This window comes from Otolemur garnettii, unplaced genomic scaffold (genome assembly GCF_000181295.1).
Source record: "Otolemur garnettii isolate 467f Iridium unplaced genomic scaffold, OtoGar3 scaffold00142, whole genome shotgun sequence".
NCBI lineage: Eukaryota > Metazoa > Chordata > Mammalia > Primates > Galagidae > Otolemur > Otolemur garnettii.
The window spans coordinates 2,193,019-2,206,603 of NW_003852537.1; the positions used below are offsets into that span (position 1 = coordinate 2,193,019).

Here is a 13,585-nt window from a genome sequence, read left to right on the forward strand (position 1 = left end):
GCTGGCAGGTTCGAACCTAGCCCAAGCCTGCTAAACAACAATGGCAGCTGTAATAAAAAAAATAGCCAGGTGTTGTGGTGGGTGCCCGTAGTCCCAGCTACTTGGGAAACTGAGGCAACAGAATTGCTTAAGCCCAAGAGTTTGAGGTTGCTGTGATGCTATGAGCTATGACGCCAGGACACTCTACTGAGGGAGACATAGTGACACTCTGTCTCAAAAAAAAAAAAAAAAAAAAAAAACTGATCTACCTTTTATTATAAACATCAACAAGATTATAGGAAGACTTTTTGTGGCCTTATTATAATATACCCTATTAGTTAAACTGGTTCTCTGTGTTTATGATCTCTTTTGTGGTGGCAACATTACTGTATGTTAATTATTAAAAATGATCATTTAAATTATCATTATAATATTATATGTTTATAACACTTTACAAAAAATGTTATACTATTAGCAAGCCCAACCTAATGACCTACACTTCAAAATGATGCTTTCATGGCTCAGTGCCTATAGCACAGTGGTTACGGTACCAGCCACATACACTAAGAGTGACAGGTTCGAACCTGGCCTGTACCAGCTAAACAACAATGACAACTGCAACAAAAAACAGCCAAGCATTGTGGCAGGCGCCTGTAGTCCCAGCTACTTGGGACACTGAGGCAAGAGAATCACGTGAGCCCAAGAGTTGAGTTTGAGGTTGCTGTGAGCTGTGATGCCACTGCACTCTACTGAGAGTGACAAATTGAGACTCTGTCTCAAAAAAAAAAAGAAAAAAAAGCAGCTTTCTCCTCAGTTCAACATTTATATCTTTTAAGGCTTTCCGTAGGCCAAAGGAAAGGTCTATGTTCTAAAATAAAATTTGTTAAAATCTATTTTTATTATAAATGGAGAGGAGCCTCTTCCTTAAAATGTGAAACATCTCACCCTTCATCAGGATGAGTTCCTTTCTAATTGAATCCTTCCCACTGAGGGACGAGTGACTGGCTAGAAAGAGAAAGTCTTGTAACCATGGACTCAAGACTAGGCATGCCCTACGCAGCACAGGCAGGCAGTATGAAAGAGAACTCAGAAAGAGGAGGAGTTCTCAGGGAAGGCATCACAGGGCAGCAGAACCAGAGTCAGAAACCAGAGGATATGTCAGATGAGCAGAGGGCACAGGGCTCAGTTCCCAGCAGAGATTGGCTTTATGTAGATGAAGAGAGAGAAATGAGCTTAGGGACAGCAGAGAGCACAAAGGCAGAAATCAGACTGTGCAGAACAAAGGGTCAAGTACTAGAAATGTAGGTTAAATATGAACCCTGATTCTGGGCTACGTGAAGTACTTTCCATTGCAGATGTATGGCCTTTTTTTGTTTTGTTTTTCCTTTAACAGCCATTTTATATTCAACATATGTCTCAGGTGCCTCCTATGAGGTATACTATGTTATTTCTTTTTAAGGAATTTGCAAATAAAATATATGAGAAAGTAACTCCCTTGTCAAGAGCTCACTTTAACAAAAAAATTATTCATTCCTGATACAGTGTTTCCAATCAGTTCATATCCCATAAGCATTCAAAGGACTCAAGACCCTCTTTATCATTCCCAATTATGTAGGAATTACAGGATTCTCGTTAAACAAATGAGAAACTAAACAAAAATACATACTGATTGTAAATCAGCTTTGTAACTTGCTTCTTCCTTATTGTTCTGATTTTCTCTTTATCTAGGGATCCCTGATCTAACTAAATTACTAGACAGTGCTTTGTTTACCACACATTATGAAAATCAGGTTCAAACCCGGCCAGGGCCTGCCTGCTAAGCAAAAAAACCCCAAAAAACAAAAAGCAAACATTATGAAAACGTAACCAAGTCCTAAGCAGCTAAAGCCTTCTAAATCCCATTCAGTGCTGAGTAGGGAGGGAAGAGACCATACTCAAACAGGACTCCCTTCAAAGCTCCACTGCCTTTGAAGAAGAAGGAAGGCACATACACATACATAACACACATGTCCTACCCACCCCCACATGACCTTCATGTGGTACAAAGGATGAACTCCAGCAACCAAGGGCAGCCAGACACACGCACACTAACAAGATTAAACAGCAACCAGTCATTGTTCTAACCTTGCAGGAGGTTTGGGAGGAGAGGCAGAAATTCCTGATACAGGAGATCATGGCTACCTCCACCGATAGACCGGAACAGCGCCCGGAGCAGCAGGAAGTAGTTGTAGGGCTCCTTGGCAGTCTGTGCAAGCTCCATCGAGCTGTTCACAATCTTGTGCAGGTGAGGCTGCAGGGTGGGAAAAAAGCAGATTAGAGGGTCTCTAAATGTGGAGAGTCTCTCTACACCCTCCAGACTAAAGCTGAAGCATCAGTGCAATACAAAAGCAATGAAAGGCAATTCTGGTAAGTTTATTCCGACAGAAAAATAAAAATAAAACAAGAACTTTCCAACCTTTATTTGACTCAAATTAATTTCTCTTAAAGTACATGTTAAGTTTCCACCAGTTTGGCTGTGAAAGGAGCATTTGTTCTTACTCAAGAGTTACGTGATGTAATCATGGGCATGTCTGTGGTTCCTGTGGGTAGGGTCACTCCTTTACAGGACTGCATGATATATTTATTTCACAGAATATATACTATTCTTCTGATAAAAATGTTCTATTAAATTTGTTCCTTGAATATTTTTCTTGAGCAGCATTCTAATATTAGGTGTGTCCTGTTAGATTTTATTTTGGGTTTTTTGTTGTTCTGTAAATTGTTATCTAATGTTGATAAAAACTGAATTATTTGAAGGTACTGAATTATGTGAACACAAATTATGATTAAATACTTTTTACCTTAAAAAACTGAATTTTTTTTTTCTGGGACAAGAATCTCACTCTGTTGCCAGCCTAGAGTATCATAGCTCACGCCAACTTCAGTTTCTTGCGCTGAAGCAATCCTCTTGCCTCAGCCTCCATAATAGCTGGGACTATAGGAGCCTGCCACTATACCTGCCTAGCTTTTCTATTTTTGGTAGAGACCAAGTGTCAACTCAGGCTGGTCTCAAACTTGTGAGCTCAAGTAATCCACCCACCTTGGTCTCCCGAGTGCTAGGATTACAGGTGTGAGCCACTTCACCTAGCCATATCTCTCTTTTCTATTAATACAAAAATAATATTAAGGTTGTTGATAATGAATTACTACATAACTGGAAAAAAAAAAAAACAAGGAAAAAAGTGTCACAAACTGATACTCTATATCACTGTCTGTACTCTTACTCCATAAAGAACAGATCTTGGCTCGGCGCCTGTGGTTCAAGTAGCTAAGGCACCAGCCACATACACCTGAGTTGGCGGGTTCGAATCCAGCCAGGGCCCGCCAAACAATGACAGGTGCAACCAAAAAATAGCCTGGCATTGTGGCTGGCGCCTGTAGTCCCAGCTACTTGGGAGGCAGAGGCAGGAGACTCGCTTAAGCCCAGGAGTTGAAGGTTGTTATGAGCTGTGACACCACAACACTCTACCCAGGATGACAGCTTGAGGCTGTGTCTCAAAAAAAAAAAAAAGAATAGTCTTGTTTACATCTTTAAATTTTCCCCCATGGGAAAAAATCTCTTTAGACACAAATGATGATAATATTCAACTTTCTCTAAGAACTAAAATATTTTGCCAAAAGTGCAAGTGCATTTTTATAAGGTTTTTATTCTGCCATCTGCTGCTTTTAGTGAGTGATGTAACTACAGATAAGTTTTAGTCACTTGCTAGAATAAATTACTGGTGAGATCCAGTCTTATAGGATTACTCATCTAAAAAATTCGTAATGAGACATCTTCCCTAAGATGATTTTAATAAAGGAACACAAACTGATGAGAATCCTTGATTTAAAAGGGAGAAATTATAGAGTCCTAAAATGTGCTGCTTACATATTGCTACACAAGTGTAAACAAAGACACAAAATCTGAGGAAAGACTGATATGATCAGAACTGTTGCCTAGTACTCTGTTTCTCAATGGATTTGAGAGGTACACTAATAAATTTTTTCCTTATAGAACATTCCTTTGCTTTCACTTTAGAATAACATGCTCTTATTTTACTTCTATAATCCAGAAAAAGAAACTGAGTTTAAAAAGGCAATAGTAGGGAGGCGCCTGTGGCTCAGTGAGTAGGGCACCGGCCCCATATACCAAGGGCGGTGGGTTCAAACCCAGCCCCAGCCAAACTGCAACAAAAAATAGCCGGGCGTTGTGGCGGACGCCTGTAGTCCCAGCTACTTGGGAGGCTGAGGCAGAAGAATCGCTTAAGCCCAGGAGTTGGAAGTTGCTGGAGCAACTCCACTGCACTCTACCGAGGGCGAAAAAGTAATACTGTCTTTACAAAAAAAAAAAAAAAAAAGGCAATACTAGTTAACACCACCCTTGCTTATCAGAAGAGTTCAAAATTATTTAAGAAGTCAGTTAAAAAAAAATTAAGCTCTGCCTAGAAATAGATGAAAATGTTTTTCACATTTAGCCCTTAATTGTTGCAAATATTTATTAATTCAAAAAGCAGATACAAAGAGTCAGTACAGTTTCTGTCAGGTTTATTTTTGTTTGAAAGAACAAAATCCCTGAATGTAAGTACTACTTGGAAATAAGTGAACTTACCTTGAGCATTTGTTCATTTTCAGCTGCAAAGAGGGAGACAGAGCCAAAGACCAACTTAAACAGCTTGAGGTACAGGTTGGAGAGCTCCACGTTGGAACCCATTTCTGGCAGGCGATCCAGGAGATACTCCACCAGGATTGTAGCAAACAGAGCAGAGGTAGTAGGATTTGCCAAGAAGGAATTGGCAACAATCTATCAAAACAAGACATACATGACAAAAATAATCCATTCCCCAAAACAGTTTTAAGACAAAATAATGAGCTTCCCCAAAACAAAACAGAACCTTTTTCAGACACTCTACCAAAAGAAAAATATAGGATTTGCTGAGCACTGAGGAGAGAACAGTTTGCTTCAAGTACTTAATCTCTTATTTCACCCTCACCATAAATACCAATGGCTACATTTAATATGTATTTGGTTTCTATCAATGAAGGGAACTAGTCCAAAGCCTCTGGATCTTTTGAAACATTTTTTCAAACACCATGACTTATTATTTCTATAAATTTTGCTCTGCAAGCACACCTTTTGAGTGTATTATTCTTAAAATCCTTAAATTACAAGAAACACAAAATATTCAACACAGAAAAAATTAAAGTTAATGCTGAAAGAATGTAAAAAAGGAGTTTTATACCTGAAGAGCATAATTTTTTGAGATTCTTTCCACCATATAAGGGACTGTAGTCTGAAAGATTTCTTTAAATGTTAACGGATTCATCATTGTGAACACACCAGCAAAGTGTTCCAATACCTCCTTCTCTTCCTTCATTCTAACAGTTTGGCAGTTTGCTACACGAATATATGTTTGTCCATTTCCTGCTATCTGGACCTAGTATAAGAAAAAAAATCTCAGGTATTAAAACTGAATTTCTCTGAATATATTCCACTACATAATCATATCAGTTGCATACTTAAAATAGGGTACTTAAAGTAGATGATAACTGCCTCCTCTCCTGCAAAATCATTTCAATTCTCTTTCCTCATAATTTTATTTATTTTTATTTTTTCTTTGAGATAGAGTCTCAAGCTATCACCCTGGGTACAGCGCTGTGGCATCATTGCTTACAGCAACCTCAAACTCTTAGGCTCAAGCAATTCTCTTGCCTCAGTTTTTCTATTTTTAGTAGAGACAGGGTCTTGCTTTTGCTCAGGCTGGTCTCAAACTCTTGAACTCATGAGCTCAAGCAATCAATCCACCTCAGCCTCTCAAGAGTGCTAGGATTACAGGCGTGAGCCACTGCACCGGCCCCACAGCTTAATTTTAGAAAAAAATTTATTTTAAAAACACTTTAGGTGTTCAGACCAGGACAAAAATAATAATCTTTTTTATTTTTTTGATAGTCTCACTCTGTCAGTCACCCTGGGTAGATGCAGTGGCATTGCTTATAGCAACCTCTAATTCTTGAGCTTGAGTGATCCTCTTGCCTCAGCCTTCCTAAAGCGCTGGGACTACAGGTGTGTGCCACCAAGCCCAACTAGTTTTTTCCTTTTTCATATATATATATATATATACACACACACACACACATATATATATATATATTTTTTTTTTTTTTTAAGTAGAAACAGGGTCTCACTCTTGCTCAGGCTGGTCCCGAACTCCATGAAGCTGAAGCAATCCACTCAGTTCGGCCTCCCACAGTGCTAGGATTATAGATGTGAGCCACTATGCCTAGTAAACTTAAATCTTATGTTTCTCTTGCACTCTGTTTATACCATCTGCCCCACAAAATGCACACATTCAGACTTTTATAAATAAGAGTTCTCACCATAAGTGTAATGCTATGTTGCAGAACAAAAGCAAACCTGGGTAAACAAACAGCAGACCATCCAAGATGGTCTCAAGGCCAATTCCATTACTAACATCTCTAATTCTAAGAGGTATTTTCCAAATGCCAACAGGCTGGCTTGAGGGCACTTTCTTACCTGATAAATATCTAAAGCCTGCATTGCATATTTCACAAGCTTTATGTAGATCTGTGTCTCTTTGGGCTGTAACTGCTTGTTGGGAATGAACTGAGCTTCTGGAAAAGAGATAGCATGTTAAGTCAACTTGAATAACTTTATTAAAAATATCATTGATGTAAATAATTCAAGAGCAGAATTACCACCAGGTGCTTTACAGGATGTTATGCCCCACGTGATTGTCTTGACACCACAGACCAAGGTCTTCACCAAACTTCGGCAATCTGTGACCTGAAACGTCTGTTTGTCTTCCTTATCTTTTTCTCCCTGCTTCTCAAAGGGAGGCACAGGGGCTGGGGTCACAGGGGTAGCTGGGGTGGGGGGTGGAGGTGGAGGTGGAGGTGGAGCAGGAGTGGGGGCTGGGGAGGGGGCAGGGCCTGGAGCTGAAGGGGCAGTGGGCACCCCGGGCAGGGCTGCATCTACAGCTCCAAGTTCGGACTGAGGCTTGCACTTCTTGAAGATGGCAGAGAGCTGGTAACGAGCAATGGTGTGGAATTTGAGAACAAAAACCTAATGGGCAGAAAAATTGAGGGGAAAGACAAAAATCATTCTTCTTCAATATCTCTAACTATCCTTTTGGATGACAGAAAAATAAGTTGTCACTAAAACCTCCTGCTGAAATCATTTTGTTTATTCTCCTATTGAGAGATGGGAAAGGCTAATGATTTCTGAGCAGCACCTTTGTGCCAAGTATAAAGGAAAAGAAATGTTCTGCTTTTTCTCCAGTTACGATCTCTATCTATTTTACAGGTGGAGATTCTGACTCAGGAAAACTGAGCAGCTGGTCTGACAAGCAGGGCTGGGATTTTACCCCACACTTCTGTACTCATTCCTCAGGCCCACACCATCACCCAGTGGCCTCAGAAATTACAATGAATCCTTCACCTAGGCACTAACGTTGATATATCCCCAGAGATGTGCACAGTTAATTTGGTACTTGTCTATTATGCCCCCAGAAAATAATTCTTACACTTGCCAGAAAGTGTGCTAAGAGATTCCATGCAGTTTTATTTAACTCTCATAGCAGATATAAGGCAGATACGCTCATGGTTAGAAGATGAACACAGTGGCACAGAGAAGGTAAGCATCTCACCTAAGTACACTTGGCCAGTGAATGGGTGAGCAAGATTTAAACCCAGATAGATGGTCTAACTCCTAGGGTCAAGCTCGACAATCAAGCTGCCCTACACCCTTGCCAGTACAGCTCTTGTACAGGTTACAAACATGCAGGACAGAGAGCACAGGGGTGACGGAGCACCTCAGAAGGGCCACTACCTCCAGCATCCGCATCAGAACATCTCTTCCATTGCCACTCTCCTGCTCACTCTTGGAGCGGATACAGTCTACCAGGTTCAGCAGGAGCTTGCAGGACATGGTCTGGATGCTGCTGGGCAGTGATTCGTCATCAATGTTCTTGGCAAAGAGCTGGACGGCGAGGGAGAGGTCACTGAGTGGCAGGTGCTGGCGAACGTGGTGCACGAGGTCAGCCAGTGTGCTGTAGGCAAGGGGCCTGTGGGAAGAGACTTTCACTAGTGATTGTTACTACAAGGCTATGCTTGCAGACCACCACAGGTATCACTCCCCAGGAACACCACTGTTGGGGTGGCACAGCCACCTGGGACACATTGTACATGGTATATTCACTCCTATTACTCTCTCCCATATACTTGGCCAAATGGCTCAAGCCTTGCAAGCCTTGTCTTTTTTTTTTTTTTAATTTAACAGACAGATTATCACTCTATGATCATAACTTACCACAATCTTAGAAGTCCTGGGCTCAATCTTCTTGCCTTAGCCTCCCAAGTAGCTAGGACTCTAGGCATGTGCCACCACACCTGGTTCATATTTTAGATTTTCTCTAGACAGTCTCACTCTGTTGCCCAGAATAGTTTCAAAACTCTTGGCTTCAAACAATACTCCTGCCTCAGTCTCCCCAAATGTTGTGATTATATCCATGAACCATCATGCCCTCCAATTTTTTTTTTTTTTAAGAGACAGAGTCTTACTTTATTGCCCTCAGTAGAGTGCCACAGCATCACAGCTCACAGCAATCTCCAGCTCTTGGGCTTAGGTGATTCTCTTGCCTCAGCCTCCCAAGTAGCTAGGACTACAAGTGCCTACCGCAATGCTCAACTATTTTTTGTTGCAGTTTGTCCAGGACCAGGTTCGAACCCGCCACCCTTGGTATATGGGGCTGGTGTCCTACTCACTGAGCCACAAGTGCCGCCTCCCCAATTTTCTTTTTTTGAGACAGAGTCTCACTATGTTGCCGTGGATAGAGTGCTGTGGCGTCACAACTCACAGCAACCTCAAACTCTTGGAATAAGCGATTCTCTTGCCTCAGCCTCCCAAGTAGCTGAGACTATAGGCGCCTGCAACAACACCTGGCTATTTTTTTGTTGTTGCAGTTGTTTAGCTGATCCGGTCGTGTTCAAACTCGCCACCTTTGGTGTATGTGGCTGGTGCCATAACCACTATGTTAAGGGCACTGCACCCAAATATACTTTTATAATTAAAAAAAAAAGGCTCAGCGCCCATAGCACAGTGGTTACGGTGCTAGCCACGTACACTGAGGCTGGTGGATTCAAATCCACCCCACACTGCTACTGCAAAAAAAAAAAAAAAAAAAGCCCGGCATTGTGGTGGAGGCCTGTAGTCCCAGCTACTTGCGAGGCTGAGGCAGAAGAATCACTTAAGCCCAAGAATTTGAGGTCGCTGTGAGCTGTGATGCCATGGCATACTATCAAGGGTGACATAATGAGATTCTATCTCAATAAATAACTAAATAAATAAAAGATGATTTATATATAAAGCCAAAAATCTATTAAAGTCAGATGAAGTTTTATCTATAATTTAAGTCAAGACAACTACTCTGATTCCTTCCCTTAAGGTAAGACACAAAAAGCAACCTAAGGCCTGTCCATAAATTCTGCTATTCTAAGTCCAATGGGTAAATCAAGCTCCAGCAGCCTAAGTTTGTTATAATGCTCATAACATTTAGTGCCAGTAATGACCATTTCCGGTTTTTAACCAACCAGGTATCATTGGTTTAATCCCGTACCTTAGAGTCTCTCGAGCAGTATATCCTGAGCCAATTAGTATGGATTCATCAAACAGCTTGTCCATGCAAGGAATGAACTCTAGAAGACAAATACCCATTGCATATTTCACTAACAAAACCAATTATGCATTTAATTACTTAACAGTGCTTTTGCAGTAGCAGTCTGCTATGCAAGCCAGGTCTGAAAAGAGGAGAGGGAGGAGGGGAGACCGGAAAGACACACGCAAGCTGTCTCACTGTAAAGCTTTACTGAGCCATAAGAGCCAATTCCAAAGATGCAATTGGGGTACAGTAAGCATCAGAGAATGGATGAAGTGAGTTGTGTCCCCTGGCAGAGATCCAACCTCCAATACTTCATTGGAGGCATATTCTACTGTCCTTAAAAGCTGCCACCATGGAGAAGGACACAACATCTCCTAAATGCCCCTTTATCTACCATCTTGAAGTCATACATCTTAAAGGTTTTATGGTTACTCATTATGAGGAACTAAGGATGGTTTTCCATTTAAACTAAAAAGGTCTAGAAACTTTTATAATAGTCTCATAGGCTAGGTGTCCAGTGCTAACTCCCTCACCCTGGATGAGGCTGACCACTCTTACTGGGCTCCTCTTTTGCTCTAATACTGCAAGTGAAACTATCCCCATACCTTCTCTGCCCCCGATTAGGCTTGAACCTAACCAGGGTTCTACAGAAATAGCTGGCTGCTGCTCAGGTAAAATTTGAGGCTGGGCAGATAGAGCAGCCACAGTATTTCCACATTCTCCTTGGGTAACTCAGGCCACAAACATCTAAAAGGATGCATAGATTCTGGAACAAGGCTGACATAGGCCTGCTTCAATAAATCAAATAAAGTACATTTCTTATTAGTAAATAGCTACTGAAGATCAAAGACATAAAAGAAATGTATGCACTGGAAGGACAAGATGCGTATCTCTGGGTAACACCCAAATCAGGGCAGCACAGGGAGAAGTACCAAATGAAAGCAGCAAGAAGCACTCTCTTCTGAGGTCAGAGAACAACACACCTGGACTGTCCCCAGTGAAAGGCCAAGAAGAAGGAGGCAAAGAGGAGGATGCAAAGAGCCCAGACACCAAATGCTGCAAGACCAGCTAAGGGATGAGTAAAAGTCACAAGTAAAAGGGAAAAGTTACAAGAAATTAAATTGTGCAAAGGGGCTCAGCACCCATAGCTCAGTGGTTATGGTGCTGGCCACATACATCAGGGCCTGCTAAACAACAATGACAACTACAACAACAAAAAATAAAATTAGTGCAAAAGGGTTACCACTTGAAACTTTTCTTCCTCAGATGCTAGAAAAGTAGACTAAGAGAAAATATTAGGGGATGTGGAAATTTTAACTGTAACATACATTTTTTATATTTTATGATAATCATGGTTAATATTTAGCAGGATTCTTTAAAAGTTTCTGTCAATCAAAACTTTTTTGAAATGTGATGCTGTTACCTATTTAAGTCCCAGAAATTACAATAGGCTTCAAAATATGTAGTACAGTGTCCTATTAGTATTGTGTTAAAAAAAGTCCAACCAGTAAAAAGACTTAAAAAATGAAATGGAAAACTTTAACAGCTGGATCCAACAAGTCTAACACGATCAAACTTTGGAGAGCAGTAGCTTGAGAACCTCAGCAATCTTGGTGAGCTGGTATTAATATAGATCAAAAGCAAGCTTTATGGCCTCAAAAACAAGCCTACTCATGCAGTGAGGGGATTGAGAGTATCTGGTAAGCATGACAAAGGTTTTTAAACTGCCAGCATGTCAACAGGAAAATCTTCCTGCTACACAGGCCCCCACTACACCTCCAGAATCCTTCTTACTCACATGACAGGCATACTGGAAAAATCGTCTGAGCATGGCACTTGAGGCATAACTCATCCACTTCAGTAAACAGATTTAAAAATATTGCACTTAAAGTTCTATTTTGATATTCTGAGATGAACACATAGGAAAAGCCATTAACAGGAAAGGAAGTTGTCATGGGACAGGTCCAAATGGCAATCAGCTCTGGATACGTTCCCGAGCAGGGCCTATGAGTGCAGCTAACACTCTATTCCACAACCTGGTGGTGCTCAGGCAGGTGTATGTTCAGTAATTTTTAATAAAATTGTACATTTCGTTGTGTGTTTAATTTCACAAAAGGGTTTTTAAAAATCTATATTCTTTTTAGCTATATCCACATGCAATACTTACACTATAATTTTTATTTTAATAGCACAAAAATGCTTGAGCTTTGTGCTATTAACTCATCTGCAAGCATTAAAACTATACCTTTCTTTCATGTTCAAATATTATGTAAGGAAGCCCAATTTCATCCTACGTATGCTCTGATTTACAAACTGTGGCAAATAAATCATTTAATATGAAAAATAATTGAGGAAAATTATTATCAGCTCTAACCAATTAAGATGAAACTTCAACCTAACATAATGGACATATCAAATATACAAAGTATTAAAAGATTATAAATCAATATGATGAATTTAACGGGTATAACTATCAGATTAGCAAAAAGCTAGTTATTAGCCTTGTGCATAAAAATAGAACCAATGTGTCATTTTCACAGCATAGAAAATAAAATGTTCTTTGCTCACCTTGTAAAATTGCTACCTGTAAGTGAATAAGCAAACGGCTATTTGGAATTTCAAAACCTATGCACTCAAAGGCAATAAAGTATTGAAAGCTACTCAGAACATAAGCTATGCTAAGGAAATAATCACAATAATTATTAAACTGTTAAGAAGATTAAGGGAGAACCCTGGTGCCAGGCACAAAGAAAGAAAGAAAGAAACAGAACTAGAGAGGAACAGGCAATCAGACAGAGGGGAAGTGGAGAGGCAGAGAGAAAAGGAGAAAGAATAAACCCAAGACCAGCCATAAGGAAAACAAGGACATGTGGACATCAGCAGAGCTAGTGAAGATCAGCTACGCCCCCCCCCACCCCAGATGGCAGCAGGACTCCTGTCAGCAGTCAGACGAGATGGACATACGGTTTCTCAGCTCTGTGGTGAGGATGTGTTTTGCAGCAATCAGAAGCTCCTTTCTGAGGTGGGCAGTCTCTGCTGGACAATTTGAAAGTAACTGTAGCATTCCTTTCACCATTTGCTGAGAATACTTGGTCACCAACTCCTATAAAAATAGAGAATTAAACACACTGATAGGTGGGGCTTAAGAAAAATTCAGATTGTATTTAACTTTTTAAAAACTCAGTTACGACTCAGCTCAAACCAAACAGCCCTCATGAAGCAGCAGGCCTACTAAACAAGTAATACCTGAACAGTTTTAGTACAGTGCAGGTATGGACGGGCATACAATGCCATATTGGAAAGATATGCAGACACCAAACAGCAGTTGCTTTTACACAATGAGACTGTGGATGTCTTCTTTGTACTTTTCTATATTTTCCCAATTTTCAACAATGATTATGTATTACTTCACTAGTAGGTGAAAGAGGGCAATTAAATACAGAAAGATTCTTTTTTTTTTTTTAAGAAAGATTCTTAAAAATTAAATACTTTTTACTCAGTCATCTCATTAACATAAGTCACGAATGAACCAGAGACAATGCTAATCACATTCTCCTTAAGAAGTACATCTTAAGGGTGGCACCTGTGGCTCAGTGAGTAGGGCGCCAGCCCCATATACCGAGGGTAGCAGGTTCAAACCCGGCCCCGGACAAACTGCAAGAAAATAATAGCCAGGCATTATGGCAGGCGCCTGTGGTCCCAGCTACTTGGGAGCCTAAGGCAAGAGGATCGACTAAGCCCAGAAGCTGGAGGTTGCTGTGAGCTATGACACCACAGCACTCTACCAAGGGTGATAAAGTGAGACTCTGTCTCTACAAAAAAAAAAAAAAAAGAAAGAAAAAAGAAATAGTAGTACATCTTAAGCCTCTTTGCCTACTTGCCCTGGCAAGGGAGGCCTGTATACTATCTACAGC

At 40.6% G+C, this 13,585-nt stretch overlaps 1 protein-coding gene across 1 annotated transcript in view; it reads right to left on the minus strand.

Moving 5' to 3' along the window:
- Positions 1-13,585, minus strand: part of TRRAP (transformation/transcription domain associated protein) — a 128,407-nt gene that overhangs the window by 88,690 nt on the left and 26,132 nt on the right. The window contains exons 11-18 of the mRNA XM_023518585.1: positions 12,636-12,774; positions 9,630-9,708; positions 7,844-8,078; positions 6,712-7,078; positions 6,530-6,627; positions 5,238-5,432; positions 4,607-4,798; positions 2,104-2,269 (exon numbers count right to left, since the gene is read on the minus strand). Coding sequence (XP_023374353.1) covers positions 2,104-2,269; positions 4,607-4,798; positions 5,238-5,432; positions 6,530-6,627; positions 6,712-7,078; positions 7,844-8,078; positions 9,630-9,708; positions 12,636-12,774 — 1,471 coding nt within the window. The remainder of the gene's footprint in view (positions 1-2,103; positions 2,270-4,606; positions 4,799-5,237; positions 5,433-6,529; positions 6,628-6,711; positions 7,079-7,843; positions 8,079-9,629; positions 9,709-12,635; positions 12,775-13,585) is intronic.